The following is a 25026-nucleotide window of genomic DNA, read 5'->3' as shown; positions in this document are numbered from 1 at the left end:
TTGAACTCACGAACTGAGGTCATGACTTCAGCTGAAATCAAGAGTCGGACGCTCAACTGACTGAGCCACCCGGGTGCCCCAACTTTCTTACCTTGTTCTAGGCATCTTTCTGACATATTTAAAATTTAATCTTTTGTCCCAGCCCTCTATGAGAGATGTTATCCTTCTGCTTTATTGATAAGTAAGTAGGCGGTAGGAGCGTCCATGCTGAGGATCCATTTGTTCCTGATTTCTAATAAATCCTTATCCTTCTGGCAGTTTGATTTTTTTAATCTATCCTAGGATTCCTTGAGCCATTGGGTTTCTCACTTTGTCCAGCCTGGTGTAGGAGGGTAGGGGGAGGTTTGTGCCATTTGCAGCCCCAAGGAATCCTAACACACTGCGTTTTTAACCTTCCACTAGACTGTGACTCCTTGAGATTGGCTACTGGGGCCATACTTATTCTCTGACTCCAGAAGAAGGAAGGAGAACATTTTCTAAAATAAGAATAGGTTGGCTGAACGTTGAACAGAATATTTGGAATCAGGATTACCTTGCAAATTTGGGCCATATGGTTCTTTAATATACAGTTCCTTTCAACTTGAAAATTCTATTAGTTATAACCAAAGCATGAGTGCACTAAGCCTTGGAAGTTCCCATCATGAGGACTTGGGCTTCTTCTTGGAAGATAATTGGCAGTGTGTCCCTGAAGCCCTCTCCAGAGGCCATTCATGAACAGTTGGTAAATTAGAAAGAAAGAAAAAAGAAGGCAGAGTGTGTGAAGCCGACTGCCTGGGAGAAACCCCTGGTGTTGAGAAAGAGGGGTTGATGAGAGGCCCCCAGATGTTCGTGCCGCATCCTAGCCGGTGTGATTGCCAGACTGCAAGGTACAAGCGTCTACTTGTGAAAGAGCAAGAAAGTGGGATTTATGGTTAGAATAAAAGTGTATTCCTTGGATCCTAAGTAAGGACAGGCAAGCCTGAGTAGGGTGTCCTGGCATCTTTTTCTCCCCTTTCATCTTTGCTGCCAGTCTGCTTTTTTATGCTCTGTGCATCCCTACTTCTCTGGTCATCCCCATGCCCGTGGTTGTGTCTCATCCAAAATGGCGGCCCTCAGTGTTATCACTCTTCTAGTCGGTTACTCCTGTCCACTTGGCTCTGTCTCCTTGTCTTTGATCATTAAACTTCTCTGAGGCAATCTGATTGGCTAAGCTTGAATCGAGGCTCCACCCCTTACCCCATCATCTGTGGACAGTAGGGTCATGTGATTTAAAGAGCTCTCTTTAGAGAGAGAAATTATCCATTGGCTAGAACCTGCTTGAGAGAACGTTGCAAGGACAAACTTGGAACAAACTTTGCAAGTAATTAGCATTACCATAAACAGTCGTAACTGTAGAAAAGAACTCATCACCAGTTTATTTAAAAAAAGATTGGTACAGTATTCTTGGTGCACAGTGAGTTTTCTTGGAAGGACATCTGCTGTGTATGGCACGGTAGCCTTGAATTTCTTTTTTTCTTTTTTTTTTATATTAAATATTGTTTATTGTCAAGTTGGTTTCCATACAACAGCCAGTGCTCATCCCAACAGGTGCCCTCCTCATTGCTCACGCGTAAGCCCTGCCTTATCTACAGCGGCTTGTGGGGCTGTCAGGTGGCAGTATTTTGTGCAAACGTAACTCCCTCTTACGAGGTTGTAGACTTTTCTAATTTAACACATGTGAGTGTTCATGTAATCCCTGAAAGAAGTCAGGTGAAAGAGAACAGCAAGACGAATGAGACCAGGATAAACGAGTTGGGTAAGAAGAATAAGCTTCTATTGTGTTAGTTTGGTTGCTTTCTACACAGTGATGTGATTGATAGAACAGAGGCAGGACAAGACAAGATAACATAAAAATGGGGCTTAAGCCTATTAATCAGATTAGAGATCACAGGGTAGGAAGTGTCCTGTGAACACAATTGGCTGAGATATAAGAAAACATAAAAATGTCCCTGTGTCCCCTAATAGACAGACAAGTGAGATAGGAAGAAAATGAGACAACTGTGGGGGAACTGAGTGACAGAAATAGAGACGCTTGAAGTCATGGTGATCCGCCCTACCTCCACACCAAGTAAATACACAGGGTCCTGTTTGTCCCTCCCTCCTGTTGTCTTTTGCGACTGGGCTTGGGTCCGCGTGTGGGGAGAAATGGTGGTGGAATCAGAAGGCCAGTAATGACCGCACGACCAAGGGTGTCTCCTGAGAGATGGTGGGGCACCCAAGCCGACGTCTCCCTGCCCCACTGTTGCTTACTGGAAGTGGTAACAGGCGGAGTAACGTCCAAGAAGAGTCCCCTGGTCTATGAAAGCCAGCAATAAAAATGAGATAGGACCAAATCAAAGATCACGTGATTAGAATGCTTTTGGGTGGCAGTCGTGAATTCAGACTGAGGTTAAACAGTGTCTGCCTACGGGCCTGGCAAGTCCAGAGTGTGGTGGTCGTCAGGGATACTTTCATTTGGCTGCTCCCCGTCGTCCAGATCTGATCGCTCTCTGTGTGTCTACAACGGCTCCCTTGCTGTCAGCTTTGACCCCAGGGGAGAGAAGGCACTAGAAGTTCCAAACTTCACGTCCCCCTCCTGTTCCATGCACCGGGAACAAGTGTCTCCCGGCATGCCCAGATCAGGGATGAGCATCTTTCTTGAAAGTCTCAGAAAGTTCTGCCTTCCGGGTGGACCTGGGATTTACCCAAGACAGGAGATGGTCAGTGGCTGGGTCTAAGATGCTGTTGGGGCTGGCAGGAGGCACGTTTTGAAGGCAGCCCCAGGGAGTGCCATTCCCCTGGTCCCAGAGGAGCATGGTGCACGTTCCCTGAGAGTAGGGGCCGTAAGAAGACCAACCACAGCGGAACACCTAAGGCAGGCTTTGATCCTGGTCGCTTGAGAGCGCACCCCATCACCTTGGGGCAAATGGGAGAGTTTGGCCCCAGGGACAGAGCTGGCGGTGATGTAGCAACGGGTCTCCCAGGCTCAGCTGCCCACAGTCTTGCAGGGTGACAGTCCCAGGAGCAGCAGAAAAAGCCCCCAGAAAGAACAGTGCACGAACTCTCCGGGACTCCCCTGGAGAAAAGGGAGAAGAGGGTCACTGCGCTGAAACCTTGACTGCCCTTTTCAATTGGGTTTGGTGGCCTGGTGAGCGGGGGCCACATCCCACTGCCACTTGTGGTTGTCGTCAGAACTTGGATTATGACACTCTTACCCTGCTTACCACCCTTACCCCGCCCTGAGGAAGAAACAGTTCCAATTATGGCAAGGGTCTACCTGCGCCCTGCTGAGGTGCAAGGGCCTATTTCTCAATGAGTTAATTATTCATTTGTTTGTAGAGAGAGCGAGAGTGGGGGGAGAGGGGCAGAGAGAGCGGGGGACAGAGAATCCCAAGCAGGCTGCATGCTCGGTGCGGAATGCAACACAGGGCTCGCTCCCACCACCCTGGGATCATGACCTGAGCTGAAATCAAGAGTCAGATGCTCACCTGACAGAGCAACCCAGGCTCCCCAGGCCCATCTTTTAAGACAGTGGGTTCCAGACAGCATCCAGTCAATCATCCTCACCAGTAAGGAATTTTTAGGGCATTCCAGATAGGCCCAGTTTTTATCTATAAACTGTGACTGTGAACTATATTGTACTAATATAGTTTTTTATAGAATGAGTTCTATAAAGATATTTTAAAAGATGACACAAAAGTCAGCACACATCAAGTTGCAGTCTCACCTGCTACCTCCCCTCCCCTGTGGACAACAGAATATCTGTGCAAATGCCTAGACCAGCTTTGGAGACCACCGTCCCAGAACCAGCAGATGTTAAGAGCCTTGAGAGCAGGGACCACATTTAAAAAGCTTTTTTAAAAAAATATTTTTTTAACTATTTTTTTTAAGTTTATTTATTTAGAGAGAGAGCATGAATGGGGAGGGCAGAAAGTGAGGGAAAGAGAATCCCAAGCAGGCTCTGCGCTGTCCGTGCAGAGCCCCACGTGGGGCTCGATCCCGTAGACGGTGAAATCGTGACCTCAGCCGCAATCGGGAGTCGGATGCTTAACTGGCTGAGCCACCCAGGGGCCCCTTTTTAATTATTTTTAATTGTGGTACGATACACATAGTATCAGACTTACCACTTGCACCCTTTTCAGGTGTACAGACCAGCAGCCGTAAGTATGTTCCCATCGTGGTACGGCCATCATGTCCATCCATCTCCAGGGCCCTTCTCTCATCTTGCAAAACTGACACTCCCTGTTAGTAATAACTCCCCTCCCCCACCTTCCCCAGCTCCATTCTGCTCCACTCTGCTTTCCGTCTCTATGAATTTGACCACTGCAGGTACCTCAGATGAGTGGAATTATAGCGTATCTTTCATAGTGTGTCTGCCTTACTCCATTTGGCATAATGTTCTCACGATTCATCCATATTGAAGCACATGTCAGAACCTCATTCCTTTTCGTAGCTGGGTAATACTCCACCCACGTTTTATTTCTTCATCCACTAAAGTACACTTGGGTTATTTCTACTTTTTGGCTCTTGCGGATGCTGCTGCTGTGAACGTCGTGTACGATGTCTTCAAGATCCTGCTTTCCGTTCTCTTAGGTACATACCCGGACGTGGAATTGCTCTTGGGATCACAGGGTAATTGTGTGCTTCATTTTTTGAGGACCCACCATGTTGTTTTCCACAGTGGCTGCACCATTTACCTTCCCGCCTACAGTGTGCAAATCAAGAATCTGTGTTTACTTAACTTTGTATTCCTACCGCCTGGAACTGTACCTGTCGTCTGGACATGGAGTGCTCAGAAAGTGTCTATGGAGCGAATACATGAGCAAGAAAGGCCTCGCTGAGAATCTGGTGGGCTCGAGGGGGTGAGCTGTGTCGGCTTCAGCAGGAACAAGACAGGGGCAGGAACAGGAGAGCCTGGGCTCCGTGGTCAACAGGAAGCTCGACCAACGGCTGCCCAGAGGGACCCGGTCTTGGACGCCGAATTACTCATTTTCCAGCTCAGACACCGAGAGTGTCCCTTTGTCAGAGGCCTCCATCTATAACTTCTAAAACTATTTTAGCTCTTTCAGTGGGCAGGCAGGACGAATTCTTCACGTTAAAAAAAAAAAAAAAACTCTCGGAATTTTTATTTTCTTCCTTTCAAAGAGGGCACCGGACTGGTCAGGCCCTGTATTCCTTGTTCACTTTGGTTCCCCAACAGAAGGCTCTTTCCTTTGCTTAAAAATAGGGCTGTTACCCGATTCGAATTTTAACTGCAGGGTGAGGAACCCAGAGAAACCTTAGCAAATGCAGAGGGAAACCAAAGCCGAGGGAGAGAAAGTGTGCGGGAAACCTGAGAGGGTGCAATTTGTGGTCAGCCCTCAGGGAGGAGAAATGGAATCCGAGGTCTGTTTCCCCTCGGGGAAGCGGCTGGCTGGGGACACGGGCCGGGCAGAGCGGCTAAGAATGAACAGCCACAGGGCTGAGAACCTGGGGGGGGGGCGCCGGGGTGGGGGGGGGAGAGAGCACATCTGCACAGGCAGGTGGCTTCGCCCATGGCGGGGTGTCTGGGCACACAAGTGGGGAAGTGTGGGTGCCGGTGGACAGTGTGTGCCATACACAGATCCTGGACAGACTCGTCTGGCTGGTTTCACTCTCCTGTTGAGGTGGGGGCCACAATTCTTTTGTGCTCTTTGGGTGCGGCGGCCTCTTTGGAGGCCTTGCAGACAGTTGCTGGCAGTGGCTGGGGGAGTTTGGCCCACCAGGTGATCGAGAGACAGAGAGAGAGAGAGAGAGAGAGAGAGAGCGCGCGAGCGAGCACACTTGAGGAGATGACTCAGGAGTCCTTGTGGGCATCCTCACAGTGAGATCCTTTCAAAGACAACACAGAAATGGAATCCTCTACCGAAGAGGTGTGCGCTTTGTCGAGTCGTATCCAAACCTCTTAATAGAAACCTGTTGCCCCAATAAGGAGACTGCTGTAACGGGGGAGCATCATTCATTCAACAGACACTTTCTGTGCCCACCTTTTAGTAGGGGTGAGCCTCGAAAAGGCTCGAGGCACCTGGGCTTTCAGGCTTTGGAGAAATGGTGGGGGAGAGGAGCTCACCATGAGGAAGCCCATTTTTTTTAAGTTTATTTATTTATTTGAGAGAGAGAGAGAGAGAGAGAGAGAGCACACCAGGGAGGGGCAGAGAGAGAGAGAGAGAGCGAGAGAGAATCCCAAGCAGGCTTCACGGGACTTGAACCCACAAACTGTGAGATCATGACCAGAGCCGAAACCAAGAGTCAGATGCTCAACTGGATGGGCCACCCAGGTGCCCCACAAGCCTATTTTTTTTTGGCTGATGGCCTACAGTGATGCCCAACAGTGATGCCCACTGGGGCAAATGCTGCTTGGTCTATATTCACCCTTTCCCTTCACCTGCTTTTGAATACAACAGAAGATAGCCTTATGCTCCTTTGGCATGTGTTTAAACATAACACCTTGTGAAACTTCATCAGGCTTATGTGCCCTTGAAGACAGGTTGGAATCAGAGGAAAGCCTATAGCGTGGCATTTAGCCTCTTTGTAATCTGCCCGAGTCTTTGACAGTCCTTCACTGGGATGCCTCCAGGAGAGTGACACAAACCCTCAGGTGGGTCCATGGAAAGAGTTCCTTGACTTCTGAGTCACACCAGCTGCTTTAAATGGTGCTTAACTCAACATCCTGGGTTGATTCGTGGCCCTTGGCAGGATCCTGATAACATAGGCTTTAGTTCTTAGTCCTATATGTGGCTGCATTTGTGATTTTGCTGTTGGACGCAGCAAACATTTATTGGGATTCTGTTACGAGCAAGGCACTGAGCCGGACCCTGGAAGGACCTAGTGGAGATTCTGATACTTACCCGTTGAGAGCAGAATGGGCGCCACCAAAGCGTCTGGGGCCTTAGCGTTCAACGTCAAGGGAGGAACTGGAACTCGACGAAGAGCAATCGTGAGGGGGTACCGCAGCGGGGCTGGAATTGGGCTCAGCCTCGGTTCTCCTGAGAGCAGAATTTGAGAAACCACTCGCGGTAGCAGCTGACCTAGAAAGTGAACCCCAGGCACCGGAGCGAATGAAACTGGGAAGGTGGAAAGGCCGGGCCAGGACACTGTGAGGCCGGCCGCCGCTGGCATGGAATGTTCCATCGTGGGCCCTGCAGATGGAGCCTTGTGAAGTGAGGGACCTGCCAGCCCCCAACCACCATTGGCCATGGCGGACCTGCCGGCTGTGGGCCACATTTGGCTCCCAGGCCGTAGTTTGCTGACCTCACATGCATTTATTGACAGGTGAGGTGGCTAGAAAATTCTTCAATTTATATGAAATGACCTAAAAGGTAAATTGTACTGGGCCTATTTTATTTTTAGAAAACACGGAACAGTACACATCTTCGTCTGCGTGTGTGCGTGCGTGCACACGCATGCACAAACTATCATTTAGATAGAACCAATTTTTATAATGTTTGGGGAGATCCGTAACCTGCCCATCCTGGTTGTTGGTCTTGGTGTTTGAGGACGACCCAGCTGGCCACATGTATTCCCTCCATAATGCAGGCAGGGAACCACCTCGGTCCCAAGTGAGTGGATTCTCCGGGGGCTCAAAGAGAGCCCCTGCTCTGCCCAGGACAGGACTGCCTAGCACAGGACATGAGCCTGACTGACAGGTGGGTGTGCAGGTAGAAGGCCGTTCTCTTTCAACGAGTGCCAGCTGAGGCCTCGTGCCCACAGGTGCCTGGCACTCTCCATTAAGGGTGAGAGTCTGGATGCCACCCAAGCAGCCACTTACCCGCTGCCCCAGTGGCAGGGAGGGATCTGGGCAAATCTGGGGGTTTGGCCGAAACTGTACTATCGGTGGGTGTTAGTCCTGTGGTTTCCTCTGGGGCTTGGGGACTTTACTGATAAATACTGCATTTCAAGAATTTGTTCAACACATTCACTGAAAGATTGTGCAAGGAAAGAAACATGGCCAAGAATAACAGCGAGTGCACTGGCAACTAGTACCCGTGGAGAAGTCGAGTGTCTACGCTCAGGTCACAGCCGAAGACTCGGCCATTTGCTGCCCACAGCCCCAGCTGGCTTCCATTTCTCGTGGGAGGGCAGTGACAGGTGGCCAACACTCCAGGTTTTCCTTTTGGGTAAAATCGCCCCAGGATGTAAAATAGCAAATTGAGTTTGCTGCTTCCTTAAAATCTCAACCATAATCTTCACCCCCTCTCTTGCTTGCCAAAATATCGCTTTGAAATCAAGCATAGTTTCCAACAAAGTCATTGATTTCCTTTATTCAAAATCTGCTCAGACATCGGAGACAAAACGTGACAGTGCCATTCATCGTCCTCAAATAATGTACCCCTTTCAGTGAGCTTGAAGGAGGGATATATGATTTCTCCCTGAAGGTGGGTTGCTTTGGTTTTAGAAGTGGCTTTGAATGCGTCGTCAGGGCAGTTTCCGCAGAGCTGAACCAAGTGAATGATTACCGATCGCTTGCCGAAGGGGGAGGAGGCGAGCCTTGTGGGGGAACTGGCAATATGGTTTGGGCCACTGCTCCAGTTTCCTCCCTGGTTTTGCCACCGTACCTCGGAAAGCTGGCAGACCTATCGAATTACCGCTTTTTCCAGCATCGTCTACAGAAGGAGAAGAAAAAAAAATGTCTTCCATTTATGGACAAGGAAAAGGGATGCATATAAGAAAAGGTAGCTGGCACCCTGTCATTTCATTCATCCATTGAGCAAATATTTATCGGGCACCGATCACTGATCACTGAGAAGAGTACACTTTTTCCAGCGCTATCCGCAGTGCTGTGACCATCCCAGCCAGCTGAGTGATGTGGCAAGGGGATGACATTCGTCAAGCCAACGTGCCGTCCCTTCCTAACTGGGTTAAAAGGCGCAAGATCCCATGATCAGCTGTTCTCAGACCTTCTGTTTTGTCCTAGAACCCAGCGGATGGGAAGTCAGAGGAGACATACCCTGCATCAGCCATATGTACGGCAGCCCTGTGAATTGCACACATCCGTTTTGAAAAGACGGTGGTTTAGATGCGCTTAGAGCAGGCGCGGCGCCTTTGAGAAGAGAGAAAACTTCAGCTCCCACCTGATGAGTGAAGCACCCATAAATAAAAATGCCATTTCCCCCAAAAGGGAAACCAAATTATGAATTCAGAAATTCATAGTCATCTGTTTTTATTGTTGCCTAATGCTTTTTAGATCTGCGCAGGCCCTGCAGAAAATCAACTCTGAAACTCTGCATAATTAGGACATCTTTCATAGTCGTAAATGCTAATCCCATTGGAGAACAGATTAAGAATTCACAGGCATGAATTTCTGGCATCAGGTACCTGCAGTTCCTTTTCTTTTTGAATAATTCATTATTTAAATACTTCACTGCACATCCTCTGCAGCCCTGCATATGCTGTATCAGGGGCAAGGGAGAAATAAGAGATTAATTTCACATATATTTCAACACTAAACACATTCAAGGCTCGTTTATGTTGATTTGGTGTCATTGGATAGCAATTGCTAACAATGTTTCAGTTTTAGTCAGTCACCCCAGGGACCAATTTAGGGAAATTAAATAGAATTTCTGCAGGACATTAATAAGGTCAGAGATCTAACTTTTATAGTTGACTGAGTTATTTGGTTGAGGAAAAAAAAAAAACACAGCTAAAGACTCAGAAAGTCATTTTTCCAGAGCGGGGGGATTATTTGTAGTAAATATGGTTTCAGTTAGTGCTTCCCCATTTTTGGCCATGTGCTTTATGACAAAACGTATGAACTGAAAGTGAAAAGTGATGTCCTGCAGTTGACTTTGGCCCACGTAAGGCCAGCCACGGGGGTTTAGCGGTACATCCCTGCTCCTTCAAGACTTCGTGCCGTATCTTTCCCTATGGGAGGGCTTCTCTGGGTCTCCATCAGCGTGGTGCAAACCTGCCCTCCTGGCAAGCGCTCACGGGGCCACGAGGAACTGCTTGTGGAGGTGTCTGTCTGGGTGCTGAGCAGCGAGCTCCTCGAAACAGCAGCGTTCGTTTTGTGTGCCTGTGTCTGGAGCCTGGCACACGCAAGCACGTCGCATGCGTTTGTTTAATAAATGAATTTGCTTCCGAGACTTGACCCAAACTCTGTTGGTTGCAAGTGACAGCAACCCACTTCGAATAGCTTAAGCCTAACGCAGAAGGTAGTGCAGTGGTACTAGAGTCTCGGGGCGCCTGGGCGGCTCAGCTGGTTAAAGTCGACTCTTGGTTTCCGCTCGGGTCATGGTCTCACAGTTGCGTGAGTTCGAGCCCCGCGTCGGGCCCCGCGCTGGCGGTGCGGAGCCTGCTTGGGATTCTCTGTCTCTCCCTCCCTCTCCGCCCCTCCCCCGCTGGTGCTCTCTCTGTCTCGCTCGCCAATAAATAAACTTAAAAAGCAAAAAGATACTGGAGCTTCTCAGTGAACCCATAGGCAGGAACCAGGGCTCCGGAGCCATCTGGGCGCCTGCCGTCTCCTCCAGCAGTGGCTGATACGTGCTTGTGGCCTCAGCCACCACTCTTATTCGGTTCCGGGACCCAAGACTCTCCAGGACAGACTCTGACTGGCTCCGTCTGGCCTGGTGCACACCCCTGAGCGAGTCAACTGGGGTCAGACACACGCTGTTCTTAGACGGGCCGGCTCCTGCGGGGTGGGGGCTGGGGGGGGAGCTTGTGGCGCGGGGCTCTGGGCAGACCAAAGTGTCCGGTGTCTCTGGGCCACACGGGCGCGTGAGACGGCGTCACACTGTCGGATGTCGTTCTCTTGTGATGCTAGATGTGACTGGCTCTCTGTCCTTTGGGCTCCACATGCATCTGTGCCTGGCACTTCCTCCTTCTGCTGTTTTTTCGTCCTTCACGACACACTTGCATCTGAATGGCTTCCAAGTACGCTTTCCACAGTGTTCACACACCTCTGACTGCCCCGCGCGGTGCTGTCACACGGGGCTGCCCCGGGGACGCTCTCTCCTTTCCCCGCTTGGGCGAATCGGGGCCGCCTGGTGGAGCGAGTCCTGGAATGTGGGTCTTCCCGTGTCCGGTTGGCGTCCTGGTTCCCCCGAGCGGTCTTCCCGCCTGGTTAAAAGAAGGTGCCCGGCTCTTGGCCACTTTGAAAGCACTTGCCCTCTCGCAGCGATCACGGCTGGTATTTGTCGAGCTCACGTCCAGCGCCAGGCTGTCCCGAGCACTTTGTGTGTTCCAGCTCCTTCTGTCTTCACAGAAGCCCGAAGAGGAAGGGCCGGTTGTGACCCCACTAAACAGATGGGGACACCGAGGCAGAGGTGATGTGCGAGTGACCCGGGGCGGGGCGGGGGGGGGGCTTCTGACACAGAGACCGTGTTCTGGGCAGTGCGGTAACGACTTCGGGGAGGGGCCCGGTGAGGATGAGGAATGCTGCTTCCAAGGCTCCAGGGCGGTGTGAGCCCCGCCCCCCAACCCTGCTCAACGCCCGGACGGGAGGAGGCCTCCGTCTGCAGAGCGCCCGCTACCTTTCCTGGGGAGGCCCGTCCCGGGCTGGGGGCGGCTCTCTGCTCGGTCCACGGACAGTCTGGATCCCCGGGCCCTCGCCTGCAGCGAAGCCACAGCAGCGGGGAAGCTTGGTGACGACGGGGCCGAAGGCTGTTGGGAGGGGGCTTGTCTGTAATCCATGCTAGTTTGGGGGCCCATCCCCCAGCCGTGCTCGTTCCTCCCCTCTGGGCCCCTGCTTCCTGCTCCGCGGAAGGAGGGATCGGCCCTGACGGGGCTGTGGGGCCAGGAATTCTGGAGACCTGCACGAGGTCACGCTACTGCTTTCTCTCGTGGCTGCGGTGGCAGGTTGAAGCCCAGACCCTGCCTGTGGCCTTGGGGGACGTAGGAGCCGCCGCCGGCCTCGGAGATCTTGGGAGTCTCTACGGCCCCAGGGAGCGGACGCTGCTGTGGCAAGCGGCTGTCCCTAGAGCCAGACAACTCTGGACCCAGGGAAGACAGCAAACCTCTCGTTGCTGGTCTCAAGGCCGCGAGATGGGCACTTCGGTGGCCTCTGCATCACACGGGGTCCTTTGGAATGCTGTGCTCCCAGGAAAGACTCTTTCTCGTTCCCTCCTCCCTCCCTCCCCCTTTTTCCACCCCCCTGCCCTCTCCCTCTTTCCCTCCCTTCCTCCCTTCCTTCCTTCCTTCCTTCCTTCCTTCCTTCCTTCCTTCCTTCTATCCTTCCCTTCTTCCCTTCCTTCCCTTTCTTCCTTCTTTCCTTCCTTTTATCCTTTCCTTTCCTTCCTTTTATCCTTCCTTTCCCTTCCTTCCTTCCTTCCTTTTCTTCCCTTCCTTCCCTTTCTTCCTTCTTTCCTTTTATCCTTTCCTTTCCTTTCCTTCCTTTTATCCTTCCTTTTCCTTCCTTCCTTCCTTCCTTCCTTCCTTCCTTCCTTCCTTCCTTCCTTCCCTTTCTTCCTTCTTTCCTTTTATCCCTCCCTTTCCTTTCCTTTCCTTTCCTTTCCTTTCCTTTCCTTTCCTTTCCTTTCCTTTCCTTCCTTTTATCCTTCCTTTTCCTTCCTTCCTTCCTTCCTTCCTTCCTTCCTTCCTTCCTTCCTTCCTTCCTTTTCCTTCCTTCCTTTTCCTTCCTTCCTTCCCTTCCTTCCCTTTCTTCCTTCTTTCCTTTTATCCCTTTCCTTTCCTTTCCTTTCCTTTCCTTTCCTTTCCTTTCCTTTCCTTCCTTTTATCCTTCATCTTCCTTCCTTCCTTCCTTCCTTCCTTCCTTCCTTCCTTCCTTCCTTCCTTCCTTTTCCTTCCTTCCTTCCTTCCTTCCTTCCCTTCCTTCCCTTTCTTCCTTCTTTCCTTTTATCCCTCCCTTTCCTTTCCTTTCCTTTCCTTTCCTTCCTTTTATCCTTCCTTTTCCTTCCTTCCTTCTTTTCTTCCTTCTCTCCTCCCTCCCTTCCTTCCTTTCTTCTTTCTCTCCTTCCTTCCTTCCTTCCTTCCTTCCTTCCTTCCTTCCTTCCTTCCTTCTCTTCCTTCCTTCCTTCCTTCCTTTTATCCTTCCTTTCCCTTCCTTCCTTTTATCCTTCCTTTTCCTTTCTTCCTTCCTTCCCTTCCTCCCCTTCTTCCCTTCCTTCTCTTCTTCCCTTCCTTCCTTCCTTCCTCACCTCCTCACTTCCTTACTTCCAGGCTTGAGAGAATGGCTGGGTGGAGCAGATAGGCATCAGCACGAGCAGGTTCAAATGGTGACTGTCTGGACCTAGGAATGGCCTTCATAGCCCCCAGAGAACCAAGCAGATGCCCTCTTCCCCTGCTGCCCTTGTTTAGTTTTCTTTCGTTATTGCTCAAACTTCTTCCCTGGCTGTCTTTATCATGGAACTTCCAAATCTACGATGGCGCCCCATGGCGTGATTCATGGGGACTGTCCAGCATGACTCTCAGGCTTGAATCTTGGTGTGTGGCACTTCGCGTGGGAACCACGCTGCCATCAGTTGGGACTGGACAATCTCATCGATGTCCCTGGGAGGACCACAGGGAGAACCCACAGTGTTCTGCTTAAGGCACAGTAAACCCCACTTCACTGTGTGGATCATAGTGAATGTCTGCAGGTCTGGTATGTTCACACTCAAAGGGGAAGGTTGGACTCCATTATCTCTAAAGTCTTTCCCTCTCCTTCTTTGCTTTCGTTCTCGGCTTCCACATTCCCGTTGCCTCAAAAGGTGGATGTTTAGCATTCCCAGCCTCAGTGCTAGTCCCTGCCTGCAGCAGGAGGGGGTGTGGTCCCGGGCCAGGGACTGATGCTCTGTCTCAGGAAAGGCATTTGGAGTCACTTCTTCATTCGGCCTCCCCCACAGCTTTCAGGTGGGGCTGGAGGGTTGTTCAAGGGGCATCTGTGCTGAAAACCAAGAGGGAGTCAGTCCCCTGCAGAGGAGGGTGCTGTGCATGGAGCACGGCCACCGTGCTTGTCATCAGTTTTCTCCTGGCCCAACACTTGATCCGAGGCTTGTAATTTTCACCTCTGAATTACTGCGTTAACAGAAGTGGTCCCAAAACATGAAGTGAGATGGAAAAGGACTACATCGTACACCTGCATTGCCAAATGATTCACGAGCCAATGATTCTCAGCATCGCGTAAACCTTCACTACGTTCTATGTACAGAGAGAACTATGCAGAAAACACGCAACCACACTTTGGAGATGAAGCCTATGTGACTCTGTGACCCACTGCTCTGTCCCCCGATCGTGCCCACCTGAGCCTCCCAGCATCCCTGTGAGTGGCACGTACGATTATCCCAGTTTTCCTCACCGGAGACTGAGGCTCAGGGTGGTGACGGGACTTTGCGTGGTTGGCTTGGGACCAGAGCCGTCACTAAGCTAGTGCACCACCCCCCCTCCCCAGGGACACAGTGCTTTCTAACAAGAGCACTGCCTTCCAATGCCTGCTTGTAGCCGTCGCTCCTTCTGTGCCCGGCTCTCTTCTTCACCGGGACGTCTTTCTTATCTTCTCCAGGGCTGAGGTCACTCATTGTGTCGGCAGGAGTCTGCACTCGTTCCTTTTGGTCCCGGTAAGACAAGGCAGGAATTCTAAAAAGCAGCAGCGATCACTCCTGGGTCCTTTGTACAGTCCTGTAAATAATTCATCTGGACTTGAGGGGTCTGACGCTGAGAACACATTGAACCTCGCAGTAACCGGCGAGCTCTGCGCGCAGAACTTGAATCCAGCGGGAAAGAGAAATGGGTCTTTGAAATCAGAGACGACTTTGAGTGACCTGAGAACACAGGTAGAGGCACCGGAGACAGATGGACAGCAGCCAGACGGAGTATTTTTAAGGCACGTAAAGGTCACCCTCAAGGTTTCCGCATACACATCCCGCACGCTTGGCAGCTGGGATCTGGGCACAACCAGCTCTGGAGTTGGAAGCACCGGGAGAGGTCCCAGCGAGCGCCCTTCCCGAGTCCCTCCTGCTGCTCTCGATACCTGGATCAAACAAAGAAAATTGTGTTTGCCAGGCTCGCCAGCTGAAGTCACAAGATTCCGGGTATCATGCAGCACTCTGGAATTCCTACCAAAAGTCATCAGAAGGGGTTTGCCACCCGCCACGGGGAAGAGGCCGTGCATCGGACCTTCCAGATAAAAGCGTTTAGTACAGAGTTGAAAAACCATGTGATGGTCATGGATTTTGTGAAGAGTAAGTGGTTCCCCTCCCAGAGAAGAGCCAAAGTTTGCGTCATCCATATGTACCAAGGCCTGAAGACAGCTGAGCAGACAGCTGGCAGATATGAGGTATGGCTGAACCTGGGCGGGAAGGTGGGCACACAACCTAATTTGGAGGACCTGGAGGTGCTCCCCAGCAGACAGTTCAGGTGCTGTATCTGGTCTAATAAATTCATCATCTGTCTGTAGTGTTCCCCAGCAAATTTGGAGAAGGGGCGGTCATCGCTTTGAGTTTGGGAAAGGGGGACGCGTATCGGATGAGTGTGATTTACACAGGACACACATCCGCATTTGCCAACATTTAATAGTGACCGAGTTCATTTGCATCCACGTCTAGAAACTGCGGTACATTTCTGTGAGTTAGTAACCCCCTGTCTTTAAAAACAGATTCCTGTTTGTTTTCTGTGTGTTATGCAGAAAAACATCTTTTGACCTGCCTTGGTCGAATTAAAATAGAATGATTTAAGCTAGGCCTGTAAGAATGGTCTTTTCTTTTCCCAGGGTGAGATCTAATTTTCAAACAGAAGCTACTCTGTGGGGGGGAAAAAAAGGAGAAGTTTGGAGTTTAGAATGTCAAAGTGAGACAGACCCATCGCTCTGAGGCATATTTGCATTCCGAAGCTAGTATAAGCCACGAGCGGTTATCTTTTCAGAAAGTAAACACGCATGAAATCTGACAGCACTTTATTGTACATGGAATACATCACGAATGCCGTTGTAATTGACTCCTATAGAGCTTACTTACCTCTTTTGATAAACGCAGTATGCAAATTACTAATGTTTTACCAAACGGTAGCCTTTCTGAATGTTGATGCTGTTGTTAGGAAGGCCTGCCCATGAATGCTGGCAAATACCCCTGATCTTTTGTTCCCCACCCTGGGCTTCCTTATTCCAGGGCAATGCGAGAACCTGTTCTGCAGGGTGAAAGGCTGGCTTCTTCCAGTTCCAGCCCTGGGATTGTGAATTTCCATGTTCACAACAGAGATATAAAGGCCACAGAAATAATGGTGTTAATTAAATTCAGTAATAGTTGTTCATTAGTTCATCGCCCAATCAACCAGAGCAAAAGGTGTGCAATTAGAATATAATTGAAAGAAACCAGAGATATTATTATTCACAAGTAATTAATCGGATGGGGACAGAATTTTATCATTGTATAATTTTCATTGAGGTTATTTTTCGGTCCTCCAGAGAGAGGAAAACTTGTTGAATTATATCCTCATGCATTTTGCAGAAGTGTTCCTGGCTCTAGTTTAAACCGTAAATGACAAAGAGCAACTCTTGTGTCCCTATTTTCTTATGCATAGAACTTCATTTATTCCTATAGCAACGCTGAAGGTAACAATGTGGAAAAGTACATCTTTGCAGGAGATTGTTGAACGCTTTAAGTATACTGACAGTCACAGCCGCCACTTTTTTGTGGCCCCAACAACCCCCGCCTTCCCCTCCTGCAACTACCAGGGACAGCCAACAGTTGGAAGTTATGGGCCCACTGCTCGGGAGTAACCTGGGGTCTGAAATCTTACATTAAACTCAGTCGGAGACCTTCCCACAGCCAGCAGGCCGTTCAGCTGGGTGGTCCTCACTGTGTCTAGAATGATTTGGGAAGCGGTCTGGGCAGGGCCGGGTCTTTGTTCAAGGGCAGGCCAAGTTTGAAAACCAACATAGGATCCATGCCTCCTGCCCTTCTTACTTCCGAGATCTGCTCTGTTAGAAGCAAACATTTCACGATTCAAAATATTCCATATCCATTGAACTATTCATATTATTCCCACCAGGGCATGTCAATATCATTTAGTTTAGGAGATCCAGGAAGAAGTCAACTTCCTTGCTCAATTTCCAAGCTGAACTGATGAGAGAGCCCAATTAACAGCCTCTGGGCCCTGTCAGACTTGGCCCCAGTCACCCATTCGTTCTCTCTTGCCAACTCCAAGGCCATCAGTTAATCTGCCTGGACTGTGACCATAAAGTACCTCGTGGGGGCGGGGGGAGATGAACAGGGTCACTAAAATGAGCTCTCCATGCACAAAGGTACACTAGGTTAAAGAAACTAGCTGCTTCTCCAGTAAAAATGAGTTTTGGAAATTTTGTTTCTGCAAAAACCTCGTGGATTTCAAGTCCCTCCCGTGATGACTCACGAATCTGCTGGAGCTGAGTTTAACATCCGAAACTGGCATTTCCTTAAAACCGTGGCCTTGGTCTTGGCTGTGTTAATGCTTGGAGACGCTGCCTCTCCTCCGAGATAAGCGGCGAATCAGCCTAGCTCTGTCCCAGCGATGGTCTAGCCACTCATCCCCTTACTTAATCTGCCTTGTAATAGGAACAAACACCCGATCCGTTGTCTGAAAGGTAACTAGGGTGCGAAGCAGATGGCAGTGAGGGTGCTGGAGATCCTGGTTTGCAAAGCCTTGGTCCCTGCTGACTCCAGAATGCCCCAAACTATTAAAAACACAGAGGGTCCTTCTCTCCCTGCTTAGATACCTGGTAAGTTTCAGACATGAAAATAGCCAGAACTCAGTAATTTGAGCTCTGGTTGCTGTCAGTGTTGCAGGCACGGCCACATTCTGACTGAGAGTCCTTGCAAAAGCAGAGCATGGATGGTTTCCACTTGATTCGGGAAGGGAACCATATGGAATTCGGAGATGTGCTTGTATCTTCTAATTGGTTGTGGAGAACTTTCTGATGACAGACACACGCTGGGGCATGCAAGCCAAGTCTCATCCTGTAAATGTATTTCTTACATTTAATCATTAGAGGAGCCAGAGAAAGTTTCCGTATTTGGTAATCGCCTTTTGGCCATACTTTTCAAGATTTTCCCAAACCTCTATTCTTTTTATCTTCCTGCTTATCTTTTTTTTTTTTTTTTTTTTTTTGGATTTGGCAGTGATGCTCAATTCTGGCTGCATATAAGAATCATGGCAAACTGATTTTTTTGTATGCAAAAACTGCCTACATTTGATGTACACATTTTGATGAGTTCGGGCATACATTTACACCCGTGACGCCATTACCACAATCAAGGTAATAGACATACCCATCACCTCTAAATATTTCCTTGTGTTCTTCTGCATGTTAATTTTTTGTTTGTTGTTTTTTGTTGGTAAGAATACTTAACGTGAGATCTGTTCTTTTACCATGAAGTGTGTAATGCCACGCCGTTAACCACGGGCGCAGCGTGGCATGGCAGAGTTCTGCACTTACTCATCTGGACAGACTGTCCAGCATAACTGGAGCTTTCTACCCTCTCAGCCAGCCTCTCCGTTGCCCCTTCCTCGGCCCCTGGCAACCACAATCCTGTTTTTTTGCTTCTGTGAGTTTGACTAGTTTAGATACCTCATGTGGGTGGAATCATGCAGCATTTGTCCTTCTGTGACGGGCCTATTTCAGCATAATGTCTTCGAGTTTCATCCATGTTGTCACAGATGGTAGGACTGTCTTCATTTTTTACGCCTGAATAATATTCCATTGCATGTAAATACCACATATTTTTATCCGTTCATCTGTCAATAGACGTTTGGGTTATTTTTTTATGGTGAACTTTTTAAATTTTAATTTAATTTAATTTTATCTATCTATCTATATCTATCTATCTATCTATCTATCTATCTATCTATCTATCTTCAAGTTAACATACAGTGTAATATTGGTTCAGGAGAAGAAGCCAGTGATTCATCTCTTACATACAACACCCAGTGCTCATCCCAACAAGTGCCCTTCTCCATGCCCACCCCCCATTTAGCCCATCACCCCAACCAACTCCCTCCATCAACCCCCAGTTTGTTCTCTGTACTTAAGAGTCTCTTATGGTTTGCCTCCCTCTCAGTTTTTATCTTATTTTTCCTTCCCCTGTGTTCATCTGTTTTGTTTTTTAAATTCCACAAATGAGTGAAATCATATGTGAGTTGTCTTTCTCCGACTGACTTATTTCACTTAGCATAACACACTCGAGTTTCACCCACGTTGTTGCAAATGGCGAGATTTTATTCTTTCTGATCGCTGAGTAATTGTCCATTGTGTGTACGTACCACATCTTCTTTAGCTTATCTTTTCGGTAAACTTTAAGAAACTGCATATGTCTATAGCCCAGCCAAGGCCATTGTGACCCAGCGCAGGTGTCTGATCTTGTTGTGTTCCTTTAAAGAGCATTGAACTTTGTTCTGGCATGAGGTCAAGTTGCTTGAAAACGGTCAGATCCTTTTGAAGCTTACTTTCAGCAGACTTTAGTCTAGAGTATTGGTCCTCAGTCAGTAATGATTTTCCCCTGGGTGATATCTGGTAAAGTCTGGAGATGCTTTGGTTTGGACAGCTTGGGGCGGATGCTACGGGTACCTTCTGGGTAGAGCCCAGGGATGCTGCTAAATGTACTACAGCATCCAGGACAGTCTTCTGCCAACACCAACGAGAACTGCCAGCCCTGGTCTAGGGCTAATTTAGCCCCGCTGTCAAGGACTCTACTTAATGCCCTGTGTATGCGAGATCTTTCCACCAGGGCCAGTAGGAATGTGAACCGTTTCCAGCTCTGGGTTAAGTCCTGGAAGTGTCTGACCTACTACTTCCTGGTAATTCTTTTTCTGGATTCGTGAAGTTTTCCCTCAAGCATGTGAAGACCGGTATTCGGCCAAAGGCTAGAGAGACCCATTGCTGGTTGTCAGAACTCTTCTTTCCTTGCAGGTCACTCCTTTTCAGTATTTAGCCCCCCAATTCTGGCTGCCTCAGCTTCTCGGAGTCCCGATCTCTGCCTCCTCCACTCAGTGAGGCTCCTGGGCTCTCTTAAGTTTCCCCTTTCTGCTCTGCAGCCTGGAAGCTTCCTCTGGGTGGGGACAGTCGTAGGGCTCCCTGCTCTCACGTCCCCTCCATCCAGAATTGCAGACCCCCATTGCTTTGTATCCAGTGTCTGAATGCTGTTGCCTCATAGCCTTTGTCTGTTTACTCCATCGTGGCTGGAAGCAGAGTCTCCCTGGGTGGTTTTGATGTCCCACTGGCTTCGAGAAATGCCACTCTGGGCTTTGCTGAATGTTTTCCAGTGGTTGGGGTGAGCCCGTAGGTCACAGGAGATGAAAATACTCAAGTTTTCGGTGCCTGGGCTTCAAGATCACTTTCTTTAGGGAATGAAGCAGTCAGCGAGATAAGACAGGAAGTAACACAAACATTCCCTTTCTTCTCACGGTTATCAGAGGGGGCAAAATGATTTACCTTTTCCCAACCAAGCTGGAGAGGTGTAGGCAGACTGGAGTCTTCAGAATCTCATTTTTCTTCCTGTAGTCCTGGCCTCCACATGAGATTTTCGCCAGATTAATCTGCTGGTGGCTCTGGCTACAGTGAAGGCACTGAGCTCTCCATGTGAAAAGGGTTGAGAAAAGGCCATTTGACAAAGGACAATAAACTTTTTGTGTATATTTTTGAGAGAGAGAGAGAGAGAGAGAGAACGAGAGAGAGAGACCGCAAGCAGGGGAGGGGCAGAGAGAGAGGGAGACACAGAATCCGAAGCAGGCTCCAGGCTCCGAGCCGTCCGCACAGAGCCCGACGCGGGGCTCGAACCCACGAACCGTGAGATCGTGACCTGAGCCGATGTTGGATGCTTAACCGACTGAGCCACCCAGGCGCCCCAGGACGATAAACATTTCAATCAGCTCTGCCGCCCCATCGACAGATCAGGACCCCCTGCCTCATCTCCGGGACCCGCTTCCTGCCTGAGCGCATCCTTGGTGCTCCTCCCGGAAGCCTCAACCGCTCACCTCCACTGACAGTGGCTGGTAGTCTCCGTTCAAATGCAGGAAGAGGGAAATGATGAAGCGACCGCCCTTGGGCCTCAGTGCTGCCTGCCCTTCCAGCCCCTCCCTGCACATGCCAATGGGAGGCTGCACGTCAGAGGGCAAGGTTCTCGGGAGGTACAAGGGGTCCGAGGGCCGAAATCAGTTTTGTTGCAGCAGGAAGCACATGTGCTGATGAGGTCTCCAAACTAACTGCGCTCTGAATGTTTTGTTGTCGGGGGTGTGCAGATGGATCCAGAACACCCACAGTCTCTTGAGACCCGACACTGTTGTGGCCAACGTCCTTCGGGAAATGGGGCATGGGTGGGGCCCCACGTGCATGTCTCAGCCAAAGCAAGGGCGGGCTGATGGAAGATGAGCGGGGTGGTGTGGCTAAGTGTGAGGGCGTTGGGTTGAGTCTTTCTGGGGTCTTGCTACATGAGTGGCCTTGAAAATTTTGGTGACATCTTTGAGCCTGGGTTTCCCCATCTATGTTCGTGGAACCATGAGGAGATCTACCTCCTAGGTTTGCTGTAGGGATTACAAGAGGTTATATAAAGGGCTAAGCCTCCGGTCTAGCAGAGAGGCAGCATTCCATACAAGCGAGTTGTGGCCGTTCGAGTTCCAACATGCCTTTTTCTGCCATCCCCAACCCTGCGCCAAGGCCACGGCACCAAGACGTGGCCCCTGGGACCAACCTAACTGTAACCGGTGCTTTGAGGATGCTGCTTCTGGCAAGCAGTCCTGTTTACATTGGGGTGAATACCCGCAATCCTTCTTCCCCACGCTCAGAGTGCCAGGTGACAGGGACTTGGGACCTTCTGTGCTCTTGGCTCAGGGTACCCTCCACTCCCCAAGCAGCTCAGACATCAGTCAGCAAATTGACCCTGAGCTGAATGTACAGTTTCTACTCAGAACCCACCTAGTTCTGCGGTCAGCTGCAAATTCCCCCTTTGACCAGAGACTACTGAGAATGTGGGTCCATACACATCTGCTTCCTGCCCGATCGAGCCGGGGCTGAGGCAAGAAGGATTAACAGGGCATTTTCCATGTAAGTTGCACCCTCCCTTAGAAGATCCGCAAGGCGGGAAAGGAGTTTGCCGCCCCAGGAAGGACTGAATGGCCTTCACATTTTAGTGTCCCCCAGGATCCTCAGGAGAATGTTCTAGGAAGGTATATCCCTGGGCTCTGGGAACGGTGGGGTCCAGAAACGCCTCTGTTTTTAACATGAAATCCAGGTGATTCCAATTCAGGTCTAAAATTGTGATCTGGAATTTCCAGACTGTTATTTTCTAACCGCATGAACCAAGGAAACAACCAAGAAGTCCAAGGGACTCGCCTGTGTTGAGAAGGCAGGAGCGAAGGGGCACGGAGTGGGGGAGGGGAGGCACGGTCCGAGAGGAGAGCGGCTGGGCCGCTGTGTGCCAGGATCACCGAGACACAGAGATGGAACAAAAGGGGCCGTTGTTTGGTCCCTGAATTGCCTCATTGATCCTCAACCACAGCTGTGTAAGGCACATGAGCCCTGTTTTTCCAAAGAGAGAGTTCTGTGAGCCCTGATAGCTGATGCAGGCTGCACGGGGACACAGGAGAGGCGGAAGGAGGGTCCACCTCAGTTATGTCCCACTCTGAGGTTGTGCTTCCGGCGTGGTGTTGGGGAGAGGGGGGAGCTGCGCTTGTCCCGACAGCAGAGGGTGGGAGCCCAGGGGTCTTCAGGGTTGACCGTGGACAAAACCAACTGTTCTGGGATTGGGCGGTAAGAGGCAGTTATACACCTCTCCCTCTGCTATAGGAATCTTCCCCTCCTACAGCTCTTCGCCAAGCACTTTCTTCTGGTCCTTCGGTCCCTCACGGTGCTCACTCCTCTCTGTGCTGTCCCATGTCAGGTCCCTTTCCGGTGGGATAAGAGGAAATATTGGGCTGATCTGCTTTAAAAAATATTTATCGAGGACCTGCTCTGTGCCAGGAGCTGTGCTAGGTGCTGGTGACACAGCGGTCCAGAAGGCAGGTTTCCTGCCCATGCTGGTGAGGGAGGCAGCCACCCCAGTGAGTGCCGAGTCAGGGTGTCTGCACTGAGCTGTGGGTCCGGAGAACTCAGCAAGGATGCACAGGGAAGGAGACGTTTGGGCATGTTCTTCACGGAAGGTTGGGCGTCTCCTATGACCGGTAGGGAGAGTGAGAATGTGGGGCACAGGTGGAGAAGACATTTCAGGCTGAAAGATGGGCAGCTCCTGGATAGTGGCACAGGAGGACCACTCCTAAGCAGAGCCCAGTGGTCTAGAAGTGCAGCTAGAATTTGCAGGGCACAGTTCCTGAGAGGAGGGAGCCAGGCAGAGAAAGAGGTTCAGAAGTTGGGGAAGTTGGGTCTGTGGCTAAAAACTAACCTGTGCTGTGAGAAATCATGAGGCCAGACAAAGAAGAGCCCACGAGGAAAGAACAGCTACTGGGAAGCTAGAAGATGAACGCTTCTTGGAGCTCACTCAGGGCAATGGGTCATTAAGTTCCCCACCATCCAGGATGGAGAGACCTCACGGAGCACAGGGTAAATTCGGTAGAGACCCTAAAAGGGTCAGGCCTTGGAAGCATGCCAAATTAGCCCCGGAGTAAAGGCTAGTCTAGAGCCATCCTATAACAGTGTTAGAAGCACTTCTTGAGCTCCTCCTCGAGCAGTCTAAGTGCCTGCCAGAACAAAGGTCAGCGCTCTTTAAAGGATTATGACAAGATTCAGCAAGTGATAATGTGACACTAGAAATATCTAGTGTCCAGACAAAGCTTACTAGACATTCAAAGGAGCAGGGGAGCATGATACGTAACCAGGAGACATCGTGATTCATAGAAACAGATTTATAAATGACAGAGGTGATGGAATTAACAGGCAAGGATTTTTTAAAAAGCTGTTATAAGACTGTTGTTTTCCCCTTATTTTTATTTATTTTTTTACTTGAGAGATCGAGAGAGAGAGAGAGAGAGAGAGAGAGAATAAGAGAGAGCATGAGCTGGGGAGAGGGACACAGGGAGAGAGAGAATCCCAAGCAGCCTCCACGCTCAGTGAAGAGCCCGATGTGGGGTTCAATCGTGGTCTGTTGTTTTGCTTTTAAATTCAGGGGTTTATGGAAACATGTCACATCATGGGGAAAGAAATAGATGATAAAAAATGAACCAGACAGAACTTATGGGGAGAGAAATAGATGGTAAAAAATGAACCAAACAGAACTTATGGGGAGAGAAATAGATGATTAAAAATGAACCAAACAGAACTTATAGAGAAGAAAATGAGTGGAGAGAAGGAGGGAGTGAGGAAGGGAGGGAGGGAGAGAGAAAGAGAGAGAACAGAGCCTGAGTGACCTACAGGATAACATCCATATCAAGAGATCCAACACACATACAATTAGAATCTCAGAGTGGGGGGTGGGGTGAGAGCAGGAAAATGATTTGGAGAAATAGTGGCTGAAAATTTTCCAATTTTAACGGGACGCATGTCAGCGCATTGCTTGTCAGGTATACGTATTAGCAGAGGCCAGATATCAAGATTGGCCCATGCCTTGATAAATACTATGTATTTCATTGTTTCCCAGTGGTGGTCACAGCATTATCAATCAGGGTTCTCCAGTGCAAGGGGTGTGTTTGTTTCCTTGTGGTCATCACGTGTAATTAACTGAGGCAGTTTGCTCATTTACTTATGGCTGAGATAATGTCAACTTAGTGTAGGATCGCTTCAGCTCCGATGGGCTATCAGGAAAGGGAAAAACTATCTGACAGGTGCTATCTGTATTATTTTTGCTATTCCTGCAAAACAAATGATCACACAAGTGGCTTAAAATGACACCTATTTATTATTTCACAGTTTTGTCGATCAGATGTGCTGGGGTGGGTTGGCCAGCCCCTCCACCGAGGTCTTTCCAGGCTGAGTCAAGATGTCACACGAGGCTGTGATCTCATTTGAGGCTCGGAGGCCTCTTCCAATATCACTGATTCTTGTCAGATTTCAGTTCCCTGTGGTTGTAGGGCCGAGTCCCCATTTTCTTGGTGGCTGTCAGCTGGCACTCTCAGCTCCTGGAAACTGTCCTCAGGTCCTTGCCACGTGGCTCCAGCCACAGGCAGTTCGCAACATGTTTGCTTTCT

The 25026-nt window shown here is 49.7% G+C and overlaps 1 protein-coding gene across 2 annotated transcripts in view; it reads left to right on the top strand.

Moving 5' to 3' along the window:
- Positions 1–14983: 14983 nt before the first annotated feature.
- The window catches only part of CUNH10orf90 (chromosome unknown C10orf90 homolog), a 217676-nt gene continuing 207633 nt past the window's right edge, over positions 14984–25026 (top strand). For both annotated transcript variants that reach the window (XM_047072756.1, XM_047072754.1), the window contains exon 1: positions 14984–15223. In XM_047072756.1, the coding sequence (XP_046928712.1) occupies positions 14984–15223 (240 nt within the window). The remainder of the gene's footprint in view (positions 15224–25026) is intronic.

Source organism: Lynx rufus, unplaced genomic scaffold (genome assembly GCF_022079265.1).
Source record: "Lynx rufus isolate CCGP_SWC_20201006 ecotype Redwood Valley unplaced genomic scaffold, mLynRuf1.p SCAF_11, whole genome shotgun sequence".
NCBI lineage: Eukaryota > Metazoa > Chordata > Mammalia > Carnivora > Felidae > Lynx > Lynx rufus.
The sequence above is the reverse complement of the archived record's forward strand: the minus strand, read 5'-3'. Positions and strand labels throughout refer to the sequence as shown.